This window comes from Rhipicephalus sanguineus, chromosome 10, assembly GCF_013339695.2.
Source record: "Rhipicephalus sanguineus isolate Rsan-2018 chromosome 10, BIME_Rsan_1.4, whole genome shotgun sequence".
Classification (NCBI taxonomy): domain Eukaryota; kingdom Metazoa; phylum Arthropoda; class Arachnida; order Ixodida; family Ixodidae; genus Rhipicephalus; species Rhipicephalus sanguineus.
In genome coordinates, this window is record NC_051185.1 from 111291394 (window position 1) to 111317193 (window position 25800).

A 25800-nucleotide genomic window follows, 5' to 3' on the forward strand; every position below is an offset into this window, starting at 1 on the left:
TTTATTCACTGCGAAGCTCACGAAGAAAAGTCACGTGGTTCCTCGTGCATGCGCTCTTGGCATTGCGCACGGAAGCGCCGTTTCGCGGCACTGCAATACTCCCCCCCCCCCCCCCCCCCCCCCCCCCCCGCCGCCTAGTGAATGGGTCAACACTGAGCTGCGGTTCATAAGTTCATGAACGGAGGTCCTGTAAGCCGTCCACTCCGTGTGAACCTTTCGACGACTGGTTGGGCCGGTTCAGTCTGGTCTGCTGATAGCCCTTGTGGCTGTGGAACTGGAGATGATGCCCGCACTTCACTGTTGCTGTCCACGTGCGCTGGTTTTACGCGGTCAAGCGAAACCACGTCGTGAGGGCCACCTCTGTCGATCGTGATGTACTTTTCTCCTCGTCTCACCATCTTGAACGGCCCATCATACGGGGGCTGGAGTGGACGCTGTTCGGCGTCGTGCCTTACAAACATGTGAGAGCAGGACGAGAGATCACTATGGACGTGGGCAAGCCGTGATGCTGGCAGACGCGGAGGGACAACGCGTAGCTTGCTCATAATGTCCTGTAGTCGCAGGGCGTAATCGTTGTTGGCCTGGGCGTTTGGGGTTTTACTGTCAGCGACAAATTAGTCTCCCTACATTGGAGGGGGGGGGGGCCCTCAGAGGGCGGCGATCCTATTTACATACATAAACACATACACATACATACAGCCCCTCCTTAAAGGGACACTAAAGGCAAATATTAAGTCGACGTTGATTGTTGAAATAACGGTCCAGAAACCTCGCAGTGCTACTTTTGTGCCAAGGAAGTGCTTATTTTGAAATAAAATCACGTTTTAGTGGCCCGCATCGCGTTAGCGCACTTCAAATCACCCGCCTGAAAGCGGTGTTTCTCACGTCACTGCTGCCGTGCCCAACGTTGCCCGCCTTTAATGCGCGGCGGCGTGCACTGGCGGCGTGCGCCATTCGGGCATCCGGCAACATCACATTATCACATGCATGCGGCATTTTGTAGAACTTTCTGTCAGAGCGACTTTCACGAGCGCGCAAAACACACGCGGCAGTACGCGATACCAAAACTACCATTGAGACGCGACCGCGTGAGCGAAGCAGGGTGCCGGGCGAAGCGCAGTTCGGCGAAAACGGAACCTCTGAACCACGCGCGCCGTTCCCCATGCCACGGCCGCTGGATAAAAAGCGTGCCCATGGCAACACCAAATTAAGAGGTTCTTTTTCCATGACTCAAACAGAAACGAACAAGCAGCATTTTATTACTTCTCTTGATGCACGGAAGGTTCTTTTTTTATTGCAGCGTTTGATTACGAGTGATTAATTGTAGTCGAACTCTCTCACGTCGTCGGGATCATTGCCAAAATGTGCTGCCCGTGGCGCTCATCGTGTGATACATTTAGCTTAATTTCTCGGTAAGTAGGGCACTGCTGTTGATAATATTGCCGTTTTAGACGTCATACATTGAGCTTTCACTTTGACGTAAATTATTTGTCTTTAGTGTCCCTTTAATAAATGAAAGGGGGAGCCGGGTCCCCCCGAGCCCCGAGCCCCCTCCTGACTTTAAGCCCTGCTCCCCCGGAAGGCAGCCGAGCACCAGCTAATGTCCGCTTTCAGAGCAATCCTGATTTCCAGTAAAACCAGGTGTAGCGCATCTAGCCAACTGTGACTTGAAGTTGCCGTGAGGCTAGTCTTCAGCTGGCGATGGAACCTTTCCACCATACCGTTGCTGATGGGATGGTAGGCTGTTGTTCTGATGCGCATGGTTCCTAGGAGCCGCGTGATGTTCCCAAATAAGGCCGGCTCGAATTGCGTTCCGCGATCCGTTGTCACTGTTGATGGGACTCCGCATAGCGCTACCTAGTTAGAGTGTAACCTAGTGGTAGATGAAAGCGCGGGCAACAGTATCGGCAGTCATATCTGGGATGGGGACGGCCTCCAGCCACCGCGTGAAGCGGTCGACGCAAGTTAGTAAGTAGTTTTGCCAGTTTTGCCCTTGGATAGTCCCGCAAGGTCCAAATGCACGTGGGAAAATCGGGTGTCCGGCTGGGGAAGGATCCTAATGGGGTCACAGTATGGCGCTGCACTCTGACATGATAGACACTCCCGTCTGGGTTGCAGAACAGCTGGATAGGGCATGCAAAGAGAGGCAAGCAGAGCGAGAGGCTACAAACGCACACCTGGAGCTTGAAGAACGAGTTCTAGCATTTCGGAAATAGTCGGGAACGTACAGCAGGTGCTTGACAGGGAGGAAACCATTTAAGGACAATCCCCAAAGCTTGATTCCCGTCTTCAAAGAAGATCACGATGATCTCGACACTTACTTTTAACGGTTTGAATCTACAGGTGAGGGATCGCCTCCAGACAAGTGGGCCACAGCTCTCCGCTTGTGTTTGAATGCCAAAGCCTTAATGGGCTCCTGAAGCACCCCTCATGCTTCGGAAAAAACACATACTGCAGAAAGCAGACACTGCTGTGAACAGCTCGGCAAATGTTGCAGTCGTGGGCTGCGGGGAGAGTTTCCAAGCAGAGCGCAGAGCTTGCACTTTCTCAAGTGCCTTCTGTTCATGCAGAGGCCCCTTCCTCGATCCCTTCGTAGATTCAGCGCCAGCTCTACTTCACGATAAAGTGGACTGCTGTTATTGGCCCACAGCAGACATAAATCAAGGGCAGCATTTGGATCAGATGCACTTCTTGCCAAGGGGTGTCGCCATGCGCTGGCACCGTGCTCCATAATGTAATACAATTGCCAATAGCAAACATTACCGCTCACCAGAATCACACCAGAGGTGAGCAAAAGCACTTACATATCTTCTTCCCAAATCATATCATATGTGTAGCCCACGACCTCCTCCATAGAAGAGGTCGTGGTGTAGCCTCATAGCGACGAACGGAGAGAAAAAGCACTCAAAGCGTGTGTCAGATTCCTGTAACTCTGCTCGTACTTGACAGAGCCGAAAATTTTTTGCAGCAATCACTTCACGAGGCAACAACTCCAACATTGACAACATTTGATTACTTGAAAAAGTGGTTCAGGGCTCCTTTATTAAACAATGAGAGGACAAGCTCTCACGTGCAGCAATGCGACCGGTACACTGCGTGAGACAAGTGCGGACGCAACACACTATGTGCAGCTTGAAGTGCTTGAACCTGTAGTGGGGTTCAGCTTGCACAGCCGAGAGATTAGAGGCTGTGTGTGTGCCAGCCACAGAAACAGTCAAACACCACAACTGCGAAAAGGAAACATTAAAATAGTTTTTTGCATCGCACATACCAATAAATCAATGTTCGCTACATGCAGATTTAGCTGTAGGGGAGAGTTGGGAGGTTTGGGACAGCTCGTCCATCTCTCCTGCAGTTACTTCAAAGACGTTAGCCAACTACTTGAGATGGTGCTAACATAGTACGTATTGTCTCGCCGGATAGAGCTTTCTGTAACTGAAAATTATCTTTTTCATGTGTCAAAAGTTTCTGCTGTCTGAATTATAATTCTCTTAGATTTAAACTGCTTTGTGGAAGCTAACAAATTTTTTTTCCCCGAAAACATGCATCAGCGCTGTACTTTTTCAAAGGGAAAGTTTAGGCATTACAACTGAACTTTAGCCGTTGAGCGTTTACTTTGGGCAACGTAGCTTGGGAGGAATGGGACAGTTGAGTTGAGGAAGGAACGGGACACTGTCCCTTTCCTCCCCACAATAAGGCTGGTGCAATGACTGGCAGATCAGCTTCCATGGGTAAGCCGCATTGAGGTAACAGACAGGCCGACTAGACCACAATTTAAGTTAAGAAATGGGTATTATAATGCACAATGTCTGTTTATTTAAAACTGTTTTATTACACATTTGCGAGCGCTTTGGTGCACGAATTGTAGGCTACAGCAGGAGTGCTGATGATTGCTTAAATGAGGTTGAACAAGTCGAAGTGAAGAGAAAAAAGCTCAAGCATGTTTTGTGTGTGAACGTTTAAATTTGCAATTAATCACTTCATTTCAGTTTTCAAAATTACCTATGTCTAGGGTGTACAAGAAAAAGTAAAGCATCCCGACAAGCCTCACACATAAACAGCACTTGTGTAGCCAGGGAAGAAGGGGGGTTGAAGCCCCCCCTTCCCCCCACGAAAATTCTGGCTTCCTCCCTGTGAGACAGTTTGACGCTGGATGTTGTGAGATTAGTGGGCGACGAAAAGAAAGGTAGAAGAGACATAGCACAGGGTCTTTCACTACAAAAATCATCGCTTGACCGAGCAGTGATGAAGTCCACGGATTGTGGTGACAAAGACAGCATCTTATTCAAGTCTAACTTGGTCCGTGGAATGGTCGTCATTGCAGATGATCAAGCACTCTTGAAAGAGTATTTGCTGATGGCAAAAAGATGAATTACGGTCTTACGAGAATTCAGGTGAGTTCACAGGCGGATCAGTTTGCAGCAGCCTTAAACTGGAAGTACCCTGCATCATGCTAAGCCAGCAAGTTAGCAGGAAAAAGTTGGTTTATGGGCTTTATAGACCGCCATTCCGAACTATCACTTCGACCACTAGAAGTTTTGGACTCTGGGACAAACACCAATGGAGCTCGAGACATCTCTACGAATGTCTTAACGTTCGCTGTCAATAAAACAGCCCCATCGTCAACTGCATCTCCAAACAGAATTGTTTCAAGTGACTTTATGATCCTACCCTACTGCCACACCGCATTACACACCGCAAAAAGAAAAAAAAGGAGAGGTAGAATCCTTACATATTCATCAGGGAAGCATGCGATTCAACAAGAATTCACAGAGGTTAGCACAACAGTCTTAAAAAAGGAGTGCGTAACACAGTCAAGACTGCCACGACTACCCGTCTAGAAAAGAAACAGCATTTGCTGAAGGACTGCAGAGACACACATGCCGGTTGCCTTTGACATGTAAGATTATGATAATGACAGGCATGACATTTGTTAAATCAATAGGCCTAATGAATCTATTCAACTGATAAAAGGCAATTTTTTTTGGTCAGTTTTAGTAAACAAAAATTGGAACTCATTACATAGTAAAGTCAAGAGCAGTGATAACATGGGTAGAATCCTTACATATACATCAGGGAAGCATGCGATTCAATAAGAATTCACAGCGGTTAGCACAACAGTCTTAAAAAAGCAGTGCGTAACACAGTCAAGACTGCCACGACTACCCGTCTAGAAAAGAAACAGCACTGCTGAAGGACTGCAGAGACACACATGCCGTTGCCTTTGACATGTAAGATTTTGATAATGACAGGCATGACATTTGTTAAATCAAGAGGCCTAATGAATCTATTCAACTGATAAAAGGCAATTTTTTTTGGTCAGTTTTAGTAAACAAAAATTGGAACTCATTACATAGGTAAAGTCAAGAGCAGTGACAACATGGGTAGAATCCTTACATATACATCAGGGAAGCATGCGATTCAACAAGAATTCACAGAGGTTAGCACAACAGTCTTAAAAAAGCAGTGCGTAACACAGTCAAGACTGCCACGACTACCCGTCTAGAAAAGAAACAGCACTGCTGAAGGACTGCGGAGACACACATGCCGTTGCCTTTGACATGTAAGATTTTGATAATGACAGGCATGACATTTGTTAAATCAAGAGGCCTAATGAATCTATTCAACTGATAAAAGGCAATTTTTTTTGGTCAGTTCTAGTAAACAAAAATTGGAACTCATTACATAGGTAAAGTCAAGAGCAGTGACAACATGGGTAGAATCCTTACATATACATCAGGGAAGCATGCGATTCAACAAGAATTCACAGAGGTTAGCACAACACTCTTAAAAAAGCAGTGCGTAACACAGTCAAGACTGCCACGACTACCCATCTAGAAAAGAAACAGCACTGCTGAAGGACTGCAGAGACACACATGCCGTTGCCTTTGACATGTAAGATTTTGATAATGACAGGCATGACATTTGTTAAATCAAGAGGCCTAATGAATCTATTCAACTGATAAAAGGCAATTTTTTTTGGTCAGTTTTAGTAAACAAAAATTGGAACTCATTACATAGGTAAAGTCAAGAGCAGTGACAACATGTCAGTGGCCACTTCCTGCAGAATAGAAAAGAAGCCTATGTTTTACTTTTCTCCTGAGAAAGATAGGGGACTTTACCAATGACAGACATTGTGATGAAGCTGCCACTGTCAAAAAATATTGTGGCAGTGAAGTTTGTGCAACCCTGTTTAATGTTTGATGTTGAACCATCAGCTTATAATTGTCACTGAAATCGTTTGGACAACTGTGTTACATACGTCCCACTCCTCCCAAGTGATGTCCCAATCCACCCATAAAGGTGGGTGGAATGGGACAGATTTTAGTTATTACAAACTATTTTTTTTACAGCTGCACCAGGAACTAGTGTGTCAGAAGTTTGGCAGCTTGTTTAGACTTGTATTATAATCCATAAAACATCGTTCTGCATTCAAGTTAAACAAAACTAAAAATATATTTGTGAAAAGTGTCCCAATCCTCCAGACTCTCCCATATGTAGCGGCATAACTTCAAAAACTATATCTGCATATCAAACTATTCCACAATACCCTTGAAATTTGATATATACACCTCATACAATCACACACAATGTGTGTGATGGTTTTGGATAGCCAAAATAGTTCCACAGGGGAAGTTCATCTCACTAGAGACACACACTAATCGAATGCTTAGAAGAGGGTGCAACATGTGAGGTAATAGGCATCAACCGTGCCTACCTCCTTTTGTCCAGCTTGTGTTCCTGGCTTATGCATCTTCTCCTCCTTCGAGGTGCTTGATGGTGGACACTGCCCGCATGAAGCCCATAATCTTCAGGAGAGCCGAGACTCCAAATGTCGCTGCATGTGGATTTTTAAGGAGTACTTTCGGGTGAAGCCAAGAGAACAGACTTTGCACTTGAAAGGCTTATTGCTTGTGTGTTGGTGTTTCTGCATACGAAGTCTTGACTTGCTTTTAGCTCGATATGCATACATGGTGTAGGCATTCAAGTGAGTTCTTCTGTGCTCCAACACACGTGACTTGTAAGCAGCCGAATATGGGCAAAGGTCACACTCGTGTAGCGTTTCTCCCGTATGTTTGCAGATGTGGGCTTTGTAGGATGCCAAGGTCCTAAAAGCCGCTGGGCAGACCTCGCACTCAAAAGGATTCACTGTGCTGTGTGTTAAGAGGTGCCGTCTTAACTTGTAAACCTCAGGTGCTGAGTATTTGCAGCAATGGCACTGAAACAGCCGTTCATCTTTTGATGCCTTGCTCATGCCTTGGTGTGTTCCTTCCTCGACATTGTCGCCAGTTGACCGTGATGGAACTGCAGTTTGTAAAAGAAAACAACATGCTCTGCATTTACTAAAACTTTAAATTTATTTTACTGCAAGTTCACAAACAAAACGACCTACAGCAGTACTTCCACAATGCTATTGCCATAACCATCATGATTAAAATTAACCCACACTCAATTCCTTCACACAGGTTTTTGCATCTATGCATTGCTAGATAAGAGGTGTCGAATTACATCTAAAATTACAAGATGGCAGACATTTCAGCTTATCTTGCATCATCAACGATATCAAGAGAGCTATGCTGCAACCGAACACATCTCGTGACTTGGTAGTTTTTAGAAATTGCAGAATGTCTCTAAGAGATCAGACATGTACTTGGATTACTGCAAAGCACCATTTATATGTGCTCAACACACTGGTCTAGGTTTTAAACAGTTTTGTGAGGAGCGCTAAAATACCAGATCCACCAAAATCATTATAAGAACACTGTAAAGTAGGTGCCGAGCATGCTTCACTAGATGGTCTGGCACAAAAGGTAGGCAACTATGTGCTTGCCAGCATCTAAAACATTCTTTTCTCACTCACACCCAGCACAAATGAAAAAAGGAAAACCACTTTCTTGTAGAGTTTCTCAGGCACAAAGCTTCAGGTCTTTTTTCCAGTGCAGCAGTGCAACAAGGCCTCCTACATCCTTGCTTTAGATGAATTCGTATAGTGCATTGAACGGAGCTGACTGACTGTAATTGTGATATGCAGTAGAACCCCGCTGATACGTCTTTGAAGGGACTGTAAAAGATAAACGCAAGTGCTGGGAAACACAAGAGCCAAGAAACAGGAAAAATGAAAAGATATTTAGTAGTACAGAATTTTATTTCAATGCTTGCGCATAATAAAACTGTGCAATGTTGCCCGGCACATTTACTTATGTACGAGCAGCACAAAAGGTTTTCAAGCACCTGCAGTGTCATTCTTTTATTAAATCTAGCAACACCACAGCTGACACCTGGCAAGCGACCACTTATGATGATACCTTCGAGAGACTGTCGCCAAATTCGAGCGATAATGTCGCACTTTTGGCATACTGTCGGACCACTGTGGTTCACACACTGGTACACTCAGCCACAATCTACTCGATGGATAGAAACGCGGAGTTGGGAACGGTGTCATCCACAGAAATGTAATCAACGCATGTGATTCTTCTGTAGGCATAAAAACGCCAAGTACATGCAACACGACCAGCGCGACGAGTCCAACTGCAAAGTGCTTCAGCTCCAACTCCTCCGACAAATGACGACGATTAGTCCACACCAAGCCGACAGCAGATGGAAATGCTAATCTCAAAAGGCCTTGCTTTCGCGAGCAATTACGTCGTAGATGCTTTGCACACACTGATATCGAAAGCTTTGCTTATGTCAGCTACCAAAAGTACCTGTTGATTGCACCTGTCATGCAGTTAATCTTCCAGTCAAACTAGGCCAAGCAGCATGAAATTCAACGTGGCCGCTCTCTTCCATCGTCGCTCGGCCGCCTTGAAGCGCACTTCGCAACGTATCATACGGGAACTTGATATTCACGTCAGATTGTGGAACAACTGTGAGGTGATGCACCGGCCCGTCATGAAGAATTTGTTGAAGAGACAGGCAGTAAGCTGTTTACACTTCCTTTCGTACCCCACCATTGGGTCAAGAACCTGCCAGTACTGGAGAGAGTCCTGGCTATGTGGGAGCATTTGAAGCACTACACCGTGTATCCGAATTGTGTAGCCGGTCTAGCAACTATGAGGCCGGCATTACTTAAATGACAAGATACTACAACAATAAACCACTTTTGTTCTGGGTCTCGTGTGTCTGCCTGCTGACGCATGGTGTCAGAAATTCACGCCCAGCGTCCCGCCAGCTGAAACGCCACCATGGAAGCGTTGCTGCCGCCCGAGCACCTGCTGCTGTCCGAAGCGCTTGCAGAAAACTGGACAAAATTTTGTCAACGAATGGAGCTATACTTCAAGACTACAACAACGAAGCTGGAATGGAGAAAGGCCCAGAAAGCAGCAATCTTCCTTCATGTTGCAGGTCTGGAAGCAATATTTGTTTTTAACACCTTTCAACTGACGAATGAGCAACGTGAGGATTATGATGTACTTGTGCAGAAGTTTGAGGAATACTGTAATCCGAAGCAGAATGAGACATACGAACGCTATGTCTTTAGAACACGCCTGCAGCCTAAGGATAAACCATTCCTTTCTTTCATTCTTTCTTTATTGGTTTACTTAGAACAACAGTGACATTGTCCAAGGGGACACGGCTAAAGGCAAACGTTGCCTGACTAGGCCGTGCCACCCATACAGCAGCAACAGCAATTTTTGTGGGATGTTGAGCTAAAGTCACAGTACGGCAATTTTGGAGAGGTGAAAAATTAAATGGTTGGAGACCAACTGGTGTGCGGCACGAAAGACAGCAAAGTGAGGGCGATGCTTCTGCGAGAGTGGGACCTCAGGCTAGAAAAATCGATCGAATACTGTAAAATGGCTGAAATTGTTGACAGTCAAAACCAAGCTTGGGAGCAAAGCGAAGCCCAGCTCAACGCCATACGGAAAAAACAATGGGAACCAAAGAGCTCCCCAAAAAAGGAATGCTTGTACTGTGGGCAAAAGCATCCACCAAGGACATACCCGGCATGGGGCAAGACATGCTGCATCTGCCACAAAAAAATCATTTCGCAGCTTGTTGCAAGATGCAAAAGAGTGTTCAGCAAGTTAACTATCATAATATGCCACAAGGACAAACCGAGGAATCTAATGACTAGTTTCGTGTTCTAGTGGTGAGCATCAATGATGAATTGAAAAACTCAGAATGGGTAGTTGCCACGAAGCTGGCTAACCATGACACAAAGCTAAAGGTGGACACAGGCAGGCAGGCCAACCTTCTTCCCCACTTTCTGGTTCTCAAGCTCGGCAAGAAGGCGATAACTCAACCATCAACAACGGTAATAAGAATAATTGTTAGGGTTTAACGTCCAAAAACCACGATTTGATTATGAGAGACGCCGTAGTGGAGGGCTCCGGAAATTTTGACCATCTGGTGTTTTTTAAAGCCATCGACAACGGTGTTAACAACAGGCTACGATGGTGGTGTAATCAAGCATTTTGGAATTGTCACGCTGCCGCTCAGAACTGGCAAAATCGAGGAGCCAACAGACTTTTTCATCATTAAGAAAGGCAAGCAAGCGCTCTTGATATTGGACACACGTGAATGCTTCGGTCTGATCTCAAGGGCACAGTGCCTGCAGGTTCAGGGACATTTGGAGTCTAGGATTGTCAGCGAATTTCCAGTCTGGGATGCTTCCAGACTGGGATGCTTGAAGGAAACCTACAGCCTACGCCTCGAAGAAGGGTGGACACCAGTTGGTTTGCCAGCGTGTCGAGTTCCGCACTTTCTTCGAAAGGCAGTGTGGGCTGAGCTAGCATGCATGGAATGACACCGTTGTGATAATATGTGGTGCGCGGATAGAAAACGAAACCGAAAATTGTATAGGTGGTGTGCCGTGCGGTGGCGAAGAGGATGTGATGTGTGCGTGTATGTGCCGTGCGGTGCCGACAAGGAAGACAACGGCAGCTCATGAGGCGCGGCCTCCAGGGTGCATGGCCCGTGCCTTCGGCAGTGTGCGAGGTTCGTCGTTCGAGGCAGGACTACCTCGTTGGGCGTCTGGCCCATAGGTACGACCCCAGCCACGTCGCGACACTCCCAACAACTGAATGGACAGCTGAGCTTCCACTAGACGACCGGTCTAGGAGAGCTGGCGCCGGGTTCCTGAACGTGCCCTTGCCCCGCTGGTCTTGGAGAGCGGACGCCGGGATCGTGAACCTGCCTTTGCCCCAATCACATCACAAACTGGCGAGCCTGCCAGGATCCACTCGTTAAACCAGTGAAAGAAGACAGTTTCGCTCGAGACAGACACATGTTCAGACTGCACCATGGACTTGAAAAAACTCACCGCTATAGGGCTCCAACTAGGGTTCTCGGGTGCAGAGCTTAACAAGTGGATTGAGGCCCAACAAGCTAAGCTAAGGGATGAGAGAGCTGCAGAATGAGAGGCAGCCAAAGAAGCTGATGAAAGGCAGCGTGAAATTCTGCAGCTAAAGTTAAAGCTTCAGGAAGGAGCTCAGAATATGCCCGTAGCAGCGAATGACGCTTTGACTGCGCCCAGCACCTCCTCGCCTCTCAATCCACAGAAGTTACTGCCTTTATTTGACGAGAAACGCGATTTGCACGCGTATCTGCAGCGATTTGAACGCGTAGCCACAGGACAGGATTGGCCGCAAGAAAAATGGGGTTTCGCTGTAAGCATGTGCCTAACGGGTGATGCGTTAACCGTGATAGGCCGAATGACTGCCGCCGATTCCCTTGACTACCAGAAAGTAAAGAAAGCTCTACTGCAGAGATTTCAGTTCACGGCTCAAGGCTACCAAGAGAAGTTTAGGAAAGCACGAGCAGCAGATGGTGAAACTGGACGACAGTTAGCAGCAAGAATTGCCCGTTATTTCGACCATTGGATAGACATGGCAAACGTATCCAAAACCTATGAAGGTCAAAGGGATCACGTAATCTCTGAGCAATTCTTGCATTGTTGCCATCTAAAGCTGGTTGTTTTCTTGAAGGAGCGAGAGTGCAAGTCACTAGATGAGCTCGCTAATTTGACGGATCACTTCCTTGAGGTGCAGAATTTGACTAATCTAGGAAAAGGTCCTGACCCCACGAAGGAGTCCAGTGGAAAGCCTACCGAAGCGTCGCAGAAACCGCAACTCAAGTGTATCCTTTGTAATCGTTTCGGACATTTGGCTCTTGACTGCCGTAATCCACCTAAGCAGATGCTAAAGTGCAAGTTGTGCGGAAAAACAGGACATGTAACGGAAACATGCCGAAACCAGCATGGGGACAACAAACCGAGTTCTTCGTGCGCATTTACCGAATCTGACTCTGCCAGGGCTGGTGCTAGAAAACCAACCAAACATCCAGGAGGGAAGATTCCTTGCTCAAGTCACCACGACGACAACTTGCAGGGTGCAGTACGTTTCCTGGTCGACGGGATGCCAGTGGTCGAAGGTCTACTGCTAGGAAGAGAGGTTCGAGTACTACGCGATACGGGATGCAACACGGCAATCGTCCGACGGGAGCTCGTTCCTGATGTGTGCCTCACAGGCAAGAACATCAGCGTCGTTCTCCTAGACGGATCAACTAGCCATCTCCCGGAAGCTGTTGTACAAGTCCACACGCCATACCTCACAGGGATGCTGAAAGTGGCTTGTATGGATCAACCCCTCTATGACCTTGCGCTGGGAAATCTTCCAGGCGTCAGAGGACCGTACGATCCGGATTCTGACTGAAAGCAGGCGGCTCGTACCCAGGTGGATGAGTTACCGGCGCAAGCACACCCGACCAAGTCACCTGTCACCTCAACATCTGTCTCTTCAAGCGTGGCAAAAACCAAAGCCAAACAACAAGGCCAAGAAAAGATCAAGCCTTTGTACGTGTCAACAACTATCTTACCTGACGTTACCAGAGCACAACTCGTCGAGGAACAGCGAAAGGACCCGACACTAAAAGCTGTCTTTGCTAAAGTGAACAGAGAGTTCAAATCGGGAAAGGAAAAGTGGGAGTCGCACCACTAGGCAACATGCCTCTTAACCAGACACCTTTTGAAAGGGTCACGGTTGATTTAATTGGCCCATTTTCACCAAGATCGGACCGTGGAAACAGTTACAAGTTCATTGAAGATAAAGGTTTGCTTTATCGACGTTACCGCCTTGCCACTGGCAGAACCTTTAAACAGATGGTCACTCCGAAAGCGTTCCAGGTCGGTATACTGGACATTGCGCATCCAAGTATCATGACGGGACACCAAGGCATCAAAAGAGCTAATGATCGCGTCCTGGAAGAATTTTATTGGCCTGATCTGAATGGAGACGTAAAGCGCTTTGTCAAGTCTTGGGACAAGTGCCAGAGAACTACCCCTAAAGGAAAAGTGGGAGTCGCACCACCAGGCAACATGCCTCTTAACCAGACACCTTTTGAAAGGGTCGCGGTTGATTTAATCGGCACATTTTCACCAAGATCGGACCGTGGAAACCGATATATTCTAACACTAATCGATATTGCGACTCGTTACCATGACGCTGTAGCATTGCCCGCAATCGATGCAGTTCACATTGCGGAAGCACTCATCGAGATTTTTTCCAGCATTGGCTTGCCAAAGGAAATGGTCACCGACCAAGGGGCAAGTTTCACCTCAGAATTAATTAAAGAGGTTAGCAGGCTTCTCTCCGTGAAGATGCTAAAGACAACCCCATATCATGCGATGGCGAACGGCCTCGTGGAGAAGTTTAATGGCACCCTCAAGACAATGATAAAGAGAATGTGCCAAGAGAGGCCTCGATCTTGGGACAGGTACCTCGCTCCACTGCTCTTTGCATATAGGGAAGTCCCACAGGCAAGCCTCGGGTTCTCTCCGTTTCAACTCATTTACGGTCGCCACGTCCGAGGAACACTAACCGCGCTGAGAGAACTGTGGACAAATGAGGGGCTAGACGCAGAAACGCGGACGACTTACACCTACGTCTTTGATTTGCACAATCGCCTAGAGGAGACTTGCTAGATAGCCCATGAACAGCTGGAGAAGGCTCGTGCGAAGCAAAAACCTACTATGACAGGAAAAGTCGCCCTAGAAAATTATGCCCAGGCAACAAGGTTTTAATTCTGCTGCCAACTGACTCCAACAAGCTGTTAAAGCAGTGGAAAGGGCCATTCCAGGTCATCGAACAGAAAAATGATGTTGACTACGTCATCAATGTGTCTGGGAAAAACAAGATTTTTCATATCAACATGGTCAAAAAATACGAAGAGAGCGAATCTACGGAACCGCAACAGGTATCAGTTGTTTCAGAGGTCAAGGAGAATTTCTCCGACGAAGGAAATGGAGTATTGGCCTCGAGGCCCACCACTGGAAACGCCGGCGCCACCGTCGGCGTGACGTGCTTGGCAGGATCACGTGGTCTCAGCGGCCGCATCGGCTGCTTTGGCGCACTGCCGCGTACGTGCTTTGAAAACGAGTTTCAAGTACCACATGCGCTGCGGTCTGTTCAAATTCGGAAGTTTTCTCTCATTTTCTACTCAACTGAAACCATTGTAATAGAGTGGCTGCCTCCGAAGGCGACGAACATGGGGCTCTACCGCTCGGTGCCGCAGTGCCGCGCTTACGCAACGGAGCCCAGCGTCAGCCTGCACCGGTAACCGCGGGACAAGAAACAGCGTTAAGCATGGGTTGTAAAGCTAAGAACCGGCAAGTAGCCATCCGCTACGAGTCTTGTGTGCAACAAGCACTTCCGCGACGACGACTTTAGTAACTGCGTCGGGCCTGCGAAGTTCGGTGAGCAGCAGACAGCGCGCACTGAGACGATGGCTCGCGCGCGCTTCCCGCCGGCAAATGATGCTTATCTGCCACAGGATGGTAAAAGCGCTACCTTTTACCACGTGCGATGCCATCTCAGAACCCTCCAATGCGACCTCTTGATCGTCGGCCCCGTGCTCAGCGTTCACAAAATCGGCTGCAGATGCGCAAGTCATTGTTTAGATACGTTGAATTAAAAAACGCACAGGGTCCCTTATGCATTCTTAAAGATGACTAGAAGGCGAAAGCCATCTTGTTCTTGTCAGTCGATGTACTGATTCTCCCGCGCCCCCCTCCAAAAGCGTTCTGCACCTAACGCGGTTTTGCACGGCCTCCGTTACCGATCACGGAGGCAATGCAGAGCGACCATGACGTGTGAATACGTCATCATGTGACGTCACATTATGTGACGTCATGATGACGTCATATGGTGACACCATCACGTGACGATTATTTTTTGCATCACTCGTGTTGACGCCGCCGACGGGCAACCTTCCCATTTGATGAGGCATGCATTGCTTCATAAGCTACATAAATTTTGCATTGCCTCCGTGATCGACCCACCGGCCAACCCCATGTATTTTCTTGGAACCTCATTTACGTGGGAAAGATGCCACCCTGTTGGCGTTAGACACGACACTGCTGCCAAAATTGCTGGGGTACTCGCCAAATAATTACTATCCTGTTCTGCGGCTGCTGGTTGCTGCAATACCTTCTATTTTATTCACCGCTATTTCAAGTTCATGTGGGTCCTAGTTCACAGCCGACGTTTGCAGAATAAGTCCGGCAAACGTTACTGTATTTTCTTTCTTTTCCTAGGCGTCGCATGCTACTACATGCTCGGTCTCGTAGACTGGTTCTCCTTCCACCAGCAATCTCGAAGTGGTGAAGCTTTGGTCTATGAATATGTTGATGACAGAGAGCGGCAAGTTCACTGGAATGCAAACGGAACGATAATTAAGGTGCATTAAAAAAAGGCGTCGCATTTGCTCACGTTTTGTGTGAGCACCAAACGAAACGAATGCGCTGAATAAAGAAACAGAAGCAGCGGCATTTGCCCGCTGAGAAGACCGATCAATACGCAATGCGAGACAACCAACTTGTCGAATGACATTGAAACGTACCCGAATTTAGACCGAAAAAGAAAAAAAAACACTGAATCGTCGGGACGGCAGATCACAAAGTTGCCATGCGCACCGAAGCCGCAGTTGTAAGGAAATTGTTTTTGAACTGCTCTGATAGCGTCCGCGCAACAGTAGTTGTTTGTTTACTCACAAATTCTCATATTTTGCGGGCTAAAGTTCACAGCGCGGTCCCAAAACGTGCTCGTAGCAAAAACGAAACCATCAGTGCGAACATACATGCAGACGCTCATACATGCAGAGGCACCGTCAGTCGTCGCGAACCCGTGCGATCGCTGGCTTGAGGCTTCTTTCTGTTGTGCTCCGTTTGGTTATACAGGCAGTCTACTATAACGAGATAATTCACATAGTTTGCACTCAGCAAGTGACTACCTTTCACGCAAGAAGCCGGTTCAGGGGTCTCCAACGCGGTAAATGCAGAAATCCGAGCACCCGCTTCACGCTAAGAGACAGCGACTGTGGACTATCTTGTGCTTTCAGTTCGTCGAAAATGATTATTTTGACAGTAAAGAACACAGTTCATTTCGAAAGTACTTACAGAAATGCCCTGGAGGGCTTCCGGGAAGTGTTTTTGTAGAGCGCCGACAGCAAAACCTATGGGGAGCGCGACGGCGGTATCCTGCCTAGCACGCAATCGAGGCGCGTCCGATAGAGGGCGACTCCGTAACTCCTCGAGGCCAATACAACAAATGCCAATATTGGGCTCGTATCCCACGCAGTTCTGCGCGGATACCAAGGGATTACCAAACCTTACAGCTCAACACGTTAAGAATGTGCAGGCACTATTTCAGGAGTATATGCAGACATTTTTCCTGACATACCTGGGAAAACGGTGCGAATTAGTTGGCTAATAGTGGCGACACAGCCAAACCCGCTTGTACTGTAGTTGCTTAACCGAACTGTATACATTGCTCTGCGAAGAATTCTGTTAATGTGTCCATGCGAACACTCAGGCCAACTTACGGTGCACTGATAGTTCGTTTCGTCCCGCGCCCTTGTGCTAGAATAGTCGTGAACAACTTTCTCGAAAAAGGGGGTGATGTGATATGTGGTGCGCGGATAGAAAACGAAACCGAAAGTTGAATAGGTAGTGTGCCGTGCGGTGGCGAAGAGGATGTGATGTGTGCGTGTATGTGCCGTGCGGTGCCGACGAGGAAGAGAACGGCAGCTCGCGAGGCGCAGCCTCGAGGGTGCGTGGCCCGTGCCTTCGGCAGTGCGCGAGGTTCGTCATTCGAGGCAGGACTACCTCGTTGGCCGTCTGCCCCATAGGTACGAGCCCGGCCACGTCGCGACACTCCCACCAGCTGAATGGACAGCTCAGCTTCCGCTAGACGACCGGTCTAGAAGAGCTGGCGCCGGGTTCCTGAACGTGCCCTTGCCCCGCTGGTCTTGGAGAGCGGACGCCGGGTTCGTGAACCTGCCTTTGCCCCGCTGGTCCAGGAGGACTGACGTGGGCTTCCGAGACGTACCGCTGGTGTTCAAGGGCACCACTCCCTGCCGCCAGAACCACGTGTCGTCGGCTCCAGTTCATCGACGGTGGCGCAGAGCCACCGGAGTTCGACGCGGCGACCTTGCTGGTCTTGACTTCGTCACTCCAGGCGACGGCGCTGCAACCACATCGTCTTCGCCACTGAAAGGTGCCGACGGGGCATCAACGACGGCCCAGGCGACTACCCCGACGACCTGAAGTGTAGGCCGGACGTTCTGTTTATTCCTTTAGTTTAGTCCACATGTAGGTTGTTAGACATTTTCGTAATGTGTGTTGGTCCATGTGTGAAGGGTGTAATAGAAGTGGGACGTGTGTTTGTGCACTGGCGTTCTAATTCTTTCTGGAGCGGTCCTGCACCAATAACATCACAACCATATCATTGGAAAAGTAGAGGAGCACTCTGACTGGGTAAGTCCTCCTGTCGTTGTCCTGAAAAAGAACGGTGGTTTGCGCATTTGCATGGACCCTCGGCACATTAATTGTTGCTTAAAACGAGATCACTATCAGCTCCCATCCTGAGATGAAATAGAGTCGGAACTGGCGAGAACTAAATTGTTCAGCAAACTAGACCGTGCATTTTACCAGATTCCGTTTGACAAGGAGTCATCAAAAATCTGCACATTCGGCACACCGTACGGCCGCTACTGTTTTCTTAGGAGCTTCCGTTTGGAATTTGAATGGCAGGTGAAGTGTTTCAGAAGGCAGTGAATAACATATTTGATGGCCTAGAAGGAAGGCGCGTTTACATTGACGATGTGCTTGTGTGGGGCAGAACACAGTGGGGGACCACAGACTACCCGTGCCGAAATGTAGAGTGTATGAGAACGTCACTACTTTTCTAAAGGAGCAGCTTGCAATTGCGAAACTGAACTTTCCTTAAACGTTGCAATGGTTGTGCATGCAGCCTTGACTGTTTTTCAGAGTGATCCTCCCAAGATATTCTTTTTAGCGAAAGAGCTTGAAAGTGTCTTGAGGAGCCTCCTTGCAAGGTTCATGAAGTGCTCGGTATTGACGGAAGCCACAAGCATCCCAAAACTCCTGCGAATCGATGTTGATGATGCTGCCAATTACACGTCACTTGAGATGGTGGACGTTGAACGTGCAGCTGAGAAATCATAACGAGTGGGAAAGCGAGTGCCAAGTGTGTTTTTGAATTTAGAAGCGAGTGTCGGAAGTTCATAGTGAACATGACCCTGAAAATTGTGGAGAGAAGTCCTCTTAGATACCCTCTCGTTCAAGGGTTGTCGTGTTTCAAGTCCAGAGAGATGTCGAAGACAAAACTGTGCCTTGGGAAGCTGAAAGTTGTTCTTAATAGTTTAATTGACAACAAGCTTCTTTCCGAGCACAAGAGAGATATTGTGTATGCACAATATATTCAGTTCTGCCAAGAAAAACAGCATGAACTGCAACATTATGGAAGAGACCATGAATGCCTTGGCGTTCTCTTCGTGCGCCCTATGAAGCATGACCTGTCGTTCTCGATCTTATGGGAAGTGCTGAAGGTCCTTCTCTTGCCTAGCCATGGACATGCTTTAGTAGAAAGAGGTTTCAGTGTAAACAAGCAGATCGCGGTCGAAAATATGGTAGGGCTCTCGTACATCTCTGAACGAGTCATCTGCAAGGCCGTGAAAACCCACGGTGGACTGCTTAAGGTTCCACTGTCGAAAGAACTGAAGTCATCAGTGCACCAAGCCATGCATGGATATGCGTTGTACATGCACGAAGATAAGAAGCAAGCTGTGGCACAGCAGGTAACATTGAAAAGAAAACAACTCGAGCTAGAGCTCCAGAGCATGTAAAAGAAAAGGGAAAGCTCCAAAAAACTGTGAAGTGCTTGCTGGAATCAGTGGATCGCTTTCCCGGAGACGCCGAAGCAAAAAATGACATGACTTGTCTTGTCAAGGTCAACAGTTTCCGTCGAACAGCAAAAGAAAAAGAGGTGGAGATAGCTGCTCTTTAAAAAGAAATTGGTACAAAAGTAGAGCTCCTTCCTTAAGTTATGTGTGGAAATAAAATTATGCTAACACTCCTTGAAATCCTTAAATTTTGAGCCGAACCCTGCCTTATGTTGTGCACAGACTTGTTTCACGGGCTTCGGTGCTTCAGTACATAAACAAATGCATGTTTCGCAGTAGTAGAACTGTACACCAGACCAGTACTCCCTAGAAGAACTCTTCAAGCATTTTATCTTCGAAGGACTTCTTGTTGGGTGAGTTGGTGCATGACTTATTGTAGGATATGTGCACAAAGCTCGGACGAACACAGGAAAAACGATTTAGACAGAAGGAGTGCTCCTTCTGTCTACATCGTCTTTCCTGTGTTCGTCCGAGCTTTGCACACATATCCTAAAATAAGCATTTCATACTTTGCATTGTTTTCCCCATTCTCTCATGTTTGTCTGCGATGCATCAGAGCAACATGCAAGCCTGCACAAGCCCAACTACATGTGTACTTACCAATTTTCACTGGGAGAGGCAGGAGGGGCATCTGTTGCAAGCCACATTGGATAGACACGTCCCTACGCACTTCCCAACCTGGCAACTGGCTTGAATCTTTCATGTTGAGCACTTGTCCGCAGGGGCACCTCTTCTGCTGCACATCTGGGTAAGCCAGTGGAGACCGTATTTAAAAATATAAAAGATTTCATTTAGACTCCTATGGCAATACACCTCTGTGGCATGATTAGATGGAACATAGCATAGGTGACAGTACTATAGTAGAGCTGTCAATGTACCATCGCAATGGAAATAAAGACGAACAGCGGAAAGCACGACTTTCAGCCCAGTCGAACTCCGACATGCCTTTACTGTCACTAGGTAAACCTCTGCTTTCAGAGAGCATCACCGTAGCGCTAGAATCTTGCTCCAGCTGGAGTTACTGTATATGCTACCTACCTAAAGCTACAGATACAGTAACTAGCTCCGGCTGGCGCTACTGCAACCCATGTACTTATTTATTGTCTGCCAGTCATGCCGGGCACTCTGAACACGTATGTGGTACGATAGCTCCAGCCGGAGCAAGGTTCTAGCGCTATGGTGACATAGGTCAAGAGTGGGGTGTTCAAACCCTTTCCCCCGAAATATTTCAATTTTCCATGCACGCACACATACAAACACACGATATATTTGCACAGCGCTATGTGAACGAGGACGTATGAAAGGACACAGCACAGCACAGACGTCCTTCATATGTCCTCGTTCACGTAGCGCTGTGCATAATAAAGTACGAATGAACAATCCCCCGCCTCCCGCCCCAAAAAATGTTGTGGCTATGCCCCCCCCCCCCCCTGGCTGCATTATAAAATAAATTAAATCTAGATCCTCGGTGTCTGCACGTAAAGGAAAACAATAATAATATCCGGGGTTTAACGTCCTAAAACCACGATATGATTATGAGGGACGCCATATTGGAGGGCTCCGGAAATTTCGACCACCTGGAGTTCTTTAACGCGCACCTAAATCCAAGTACACGGGCCTCAAACATTTTCGCCTCCATCGAAAATGCGGCCGGTATTCGATCCCGCGACCTTCGGGTCAGCAGTCGAGCGCCATAACCACTAGACCACCGTGGCGGGGCGCGGAAAGGAAAAGAAAAAATTTCATATAGGCTCCTGTGACAATACACCTCTATGGCATGATCAGAATGCAAAACATAGCTTAGGTAAGGTGTACGCACGGCAAGGAATGCCCAGAACGTCGGGGCAAAAAAAGAAAGCTACTAAACCCAGCTCCACGCTTGTGAAATATGAAGAATCAACGGAGATGTGGTTCTCCCGTGTCTCCTTACACGTAGAGCACACTCGAAAGTCGCCAAATGACAATGTTGAGGGAAACTGTTTCTCCAGTACTTCGATGGCCTTCGCTCTCGAGTCGGCGCTGCGAATGTTGTTGATCCGAATCAAATTGTTATCGAACCAAAGAGGGTCGCGCACTCTGTGGCTGTGCCAGCGGGCTAAGAAGTCTCGCTCGCTGCGGGAGTCCGTGGCTCTGGTCTTGAGGATCGCTCTTCGCAGGCGCACCCGTTCCGCTTCTCTTCTCCGTACCTCGGGGTTCTCTTGCGCGCGCTTGCGTTTCCTTTCCGTTTGCATCCTCTGTATCTCAGGGTTCGCTAGTCTTCGCTGACGTCTTCGTTCCGCGTCTCTTATTTGCTGCTGAATAACGCTTGCGTTGAGCCTCCGCTTCTCTCGACCTAAGCTCGGGATCAGCTTGTCTTCGTTGGCGTAGCGCTGCTGCTTGCACAGCGAAGATCGAGGGATTATTGGCTCTTCGCCGGCGTTGACGTTCACGCGCGAGCGCGCGCTTGCGTTGTAGACGTTCAGTATCGGATATTTGTGAGGCGGGTAGGGCCTGGGCGGCACCGGCGAGCGCACTCGCACCTCCAACCCGAACGGAATCCATGGCGAGTAAGACCGTCAGATGCGCGAGTTAACCAATCACTCTAGCGATTCTAGCGATTCTAGCTCTAAGGTCCAAGCCGTCCAAGCGTACAAACCCCCGGCACCTGCGCTCAGCAGCTGTCAGTGTTTTGTGAGGCAGTGGCGCCCTCTCTTGACTCAGCGGGGAACCTGCGCGCAGTGATGCCGCGGCGCCGCGACATAAAAAAAAAAATTAGGCCTAGCGTGAGCTAAGGTTCAGCTAATTATTATTAGCTTTCCTGGTTGTCTAGGATTAGCTTGATTATCATGCTTACATGGTCGGGCACGTCCGGCACGTCGCTCAGCTTCCTGACGACGACGCTTTGCTCGACGTTCCTCCCTTTGCTCCGGTGTCTCCGCAGCACGTTTGGCCTTCTTCTTTTCGTTATTCCTGCGCTGAACAGCTAATTGCCAGGCAACTATTTCAGGATCCTTTGAGTTAAGCTTCTCCGCTCTTCTGCGCCGTTGAGCAGAATTTTGGCTCTCCTTCTGGTTCGATTTTTCACTTTTGGCTACCCGCGGGCTCATTGTGAGAAACTGCGCGGGCTGGCAGCCAGCCAGAGCGCGGTTGTTTTTTAGCGTTAGCTACACTTGCCCAAGTTGCCTAGCCGGAGCCAATTTCGCGTGGAGGGTCATGAGCCGTGCTGCGCATGCACGAGAATCAGTTATGTCACACGGGAGAGTATTTCGGCCGCGCGTTAAAAAAGTGCGGCCGGTGCGGCCCTCTGGCGGGGGTCTGGCCGTTGCCAGGCGAGCGAGACCGGCGAGACGGAGACGCGTAGACGCGGAGGCTCCGGCCATCGTCCCCTTCTGCGGTAGTGTTATGTTATTTCGGCAGAGTAAAAAGCTGGGCTTGGTGTTCCCTGACTACTGTGCGATGGAGTTAGGAGAGGCCAGGATAGACGCACATCATTATCTTTGTTTATTGCTAGCGTGCATGCTTGTTGACATCCGACCGTCAGTTCGTACGTGTTGCATATCGTGCTTTAATTGTGGTGTTAATTCTAATGCGGCCGGACTGCTCGCACTGAGCTTACAAGAGTGTCCCCTACCTCTAGGCCGCACACCTTGATTTAACAGCACTAACATTGTTTCATTTCGTTGTTGCTGCAAGTATAAATTCTGAGTGAACAAAGCAGTACAAAAGCGTGCACTGTCGGCGCAGAGCATTACGACGTTCGGCGACGAGTATGGCGAGTACGAACAAGGTTCTGTCTTCGGGAGAAGAAGCGGCGCGGCGGGAAATATGATGGGAATTCGCTAGAGCATATGGGCCCAACGATGACGGGCCGACCCCGAGTTTCGAGTGAGAGAGGCGTGTCGCCGCAACTGCACGACAAAACTCGTCGGGAAGAGAGACGTCGGCCGCCCAGCAACGAAGGGAATCCGATCCTGACTTGCGAGTGGCCAAAGCAGGAGCTCACGGACCGTTTAGCGGCGTCATATTATCATCGCTGTATCGACAGCTAAAATAGTACTTGGTAAAAAAGGCACCCCAAAGCCAAGGAAAAGGCACCAGCTCGGCAGTTTCATCAGTCTTCGCGACGACAAGTCAGTGAAGCTGTGCTAAATTTTACCCTTGAATGTTGCATTTGTGCGCTGTGACGTGCAGCTGATGCAGTCCTGCAGCTCGTGCAGTTACTGCGTCATCGCAATGCCCACTGAATGCATTGTAATAACAAAATGAAACATGGCACTGCCGCAGAACCCAACGACGGTCGGAGTGCCGCCGCGGCCGCGTCTTCGTCGCCTAGGCAACCGCGACCGCCGCGCGCGGAGCAGCTCTGTGTACCACGTGACTTTTTTAACGCGCGGCCGAAATACTCTAGAGTGTACTAGAATATTTTGAGTGGCGCAACCAAGCCGGCGCACCTTGCAAACCGGTGTCCCCTCTTTTGAAGAAAGTAACGGCGGCGCTGGCGTCGCATAATGGCATAATCTTGAACACGGCCGGGGAGGGACGCGACACGCGCAAATGAAGGAACGCGCGCGTCTCCCCTCTCGCCCGGCCTCGCCGAGAAAAGTTGGCATGTTCCGACTCACTTGCGCCGCAAGATATCGCTTTTTAAAGCTCCAATTTTGTGTGTCTCGATTCGCGGAGAAAGCGCGCATCAAGGTACCCTACCCCCAAGGATAAAGAGCGACAACTTGTGTGGGAAAGAAATTTGTGCCGACTTGACAAGCCCCGCGGTGCCGATTGCGCTGTGTGTGAAATCTCTTTGTGCCTCACTTCATCGCAGGGGCGTAGCCAAGGGGGGGGGGGGGGGGGGTCAACCCCCCCCCCCCCCAAATTTTTCAGTTTTGCTTGCGTATATATACACACACACATACAAACGCACGTACGAACATACATAAAGTATGGTTGAGCCCCCCCCCCCCCCCCCGAAAAAAATTTCTGACTACGCCCCTGCTTCATCGAGAGACAACGTGCATGCAATTAACGGAGCGGAAGTTCGAGTGCCGAGAGAAAAGCGGTCTATTCGACTTCACGCGGTGCCGACGATTTTACCAAATGCCGTCATATCTCTCCAAGGAAACACCGGCGCCGCGGCCTCGGACAAAACGGCGTCAGCTTGCGTCTGACGATCACAGTGACAGGAAACGGCGTCGCATCGAGCAGGGCAATGCGTCGTCGCCCGACGAATGTTCAACAGTCGCTACTGCGAACGAAGGTGGTGAAACGTAAAGTGCAACAGGCGTGTGCGATCGTGGGCTTTGCTCTGAGCAAGCCGCCTCCGTTGACGACCTGCACAAATTCGCCGTTCCATTGACGTCGTGGGCAGTGCGTGAATTCCCTGATCTTAACGGTGTATGCGTTGCGTGCAAGTTGAAGCAATGCTTAGAGCAAATTTCAAGAAACGGCAGGTTAACAACAGTGTTTTCTAGAACTACATTGTTGTCGCGCTTCACTGCAGCACAAGGTATCGATCACTCTGTGTGTTGTGTGATGTTGAGCGCATGTGTGTTAATTGTCACCTTCCTCTGTCCTTGTCAGTTGCGCTGTTCGTATATTCGATCACTCTGCGCGTCGTAAAAACAAAAATAAAAAAAAAGCCGGCAGATCCCACGCATTGTGGGAATCGATGTAATGCGAAGCAGCCAGCAAAGAGCTGCATACATCGTCTTGTATGTCATTGAGGAAAATGCGTGTCATGGTTTTCATGTTAACTCCTATTTATGTTCGTCACACAGTCACGTCGCGCAATACCAATTCCGGGGTAGATCAAGCTAGCGAAACAGCCACCAGCGCGCCATGAGCGTGGCACGTAAGTCATGCTGTACATGACATGCGTGTCATGATTTTCATGATAACTCGTGTTTTTATGTTCGTCACACGGTCACGTCGTAAGAGACCAATATTGGTGTATATCAAGCTAGCGAAACGGCCGCCAGCGCACCATGAGCGTGGCACGTAAGTCATGCTGTACATGACATGCGTGTCATCATTTTCATGATAACTCGTGTTATTTATGTTCGTCACACGGTCACGTCGCAAGATACCAATTTTGGTGTGTATCAATCTAGCGAAACGACTGCCAGCGCCCCATGAGCGTGGCACGTAAGTCATGCTGTGCATGACATGCGTGTCATGATTTTCATGATAACTCGTGTTATGTTCGTCACACGGTCACGTCGTAAGAGACCAATATTGGTGTATATCAAGCTAGCGGAACGGCCGCCAGCGCCCCGTGAGCGTGGCACGTAAGTCATGCTGTACATGACATGCGTGTCATGATTTTCATGATAACTCGTGTTATGTTCGTCACACGATCACGTCGCAAGATACCAATTTTGGTGTGTATCAATCTAGCGAAACGGCCGCCAGCGCCCCATGAGCGTGGCACGTAAGTCATGCTGTGCATGACATGCGTGTCATGATTTTCATGATAACTCGTGTTATTTATGTTCGTCACACGGTCACGTCGTAAGAGACCAATATTGGTGTATATCAATCTAGCGAAACGGCCGCCAGCGCACCATGAGCGTGGCACGTAAGTCATGCTGTACATGACATGCGTGTCATGATTTTCATGATAAC

General features: G+C 48.6%; 1 protein-coding gene across 3 annotated transcripts; it reads right to left on the minus strand.

Annotated features, from left to right (window-relative positions):
• Positions 1–3024: 3024 nt before the first annotated feature.
• Positions 3025–22430, minus strand: LOC119372255 (B-cell lymphoma 6 protein homolog). 3 transcript variants are annotated; one of them, XM_037642733.2, is made up of 3 exons: positions 22037–22430; positions 19804–19947; positions 3025–7305 (listed from the first exon to the last, which is right to left on the minus strand). In XM_037642733.2, exons 1-3 carry the CDS (start codon positions 22287–22289, stop codon positions 6812–6814), a joined length of 891 nt encoding a protein of 296 aa, XP_037498661.1. In that variant the 5' UTR covers positions 22290–22430; the 3' UTR covers positions 3025–6811. The 3 variants fall into 3 exon arrangements, with proteins under 3 accessions (XP_037498661.1, XP_037498660.1, XP_049275512.1); XM_037642732.2 differs by lacking the exon at positions 22037–22430 and adding an exon at positions 21134–21852; XM_049419555.1 differs by lacking the exon at positions 22037–22430 and adding an exon at positions 21071–21852.
• Positions 22431–25800: the final 3370 nt, after the last annotated feature.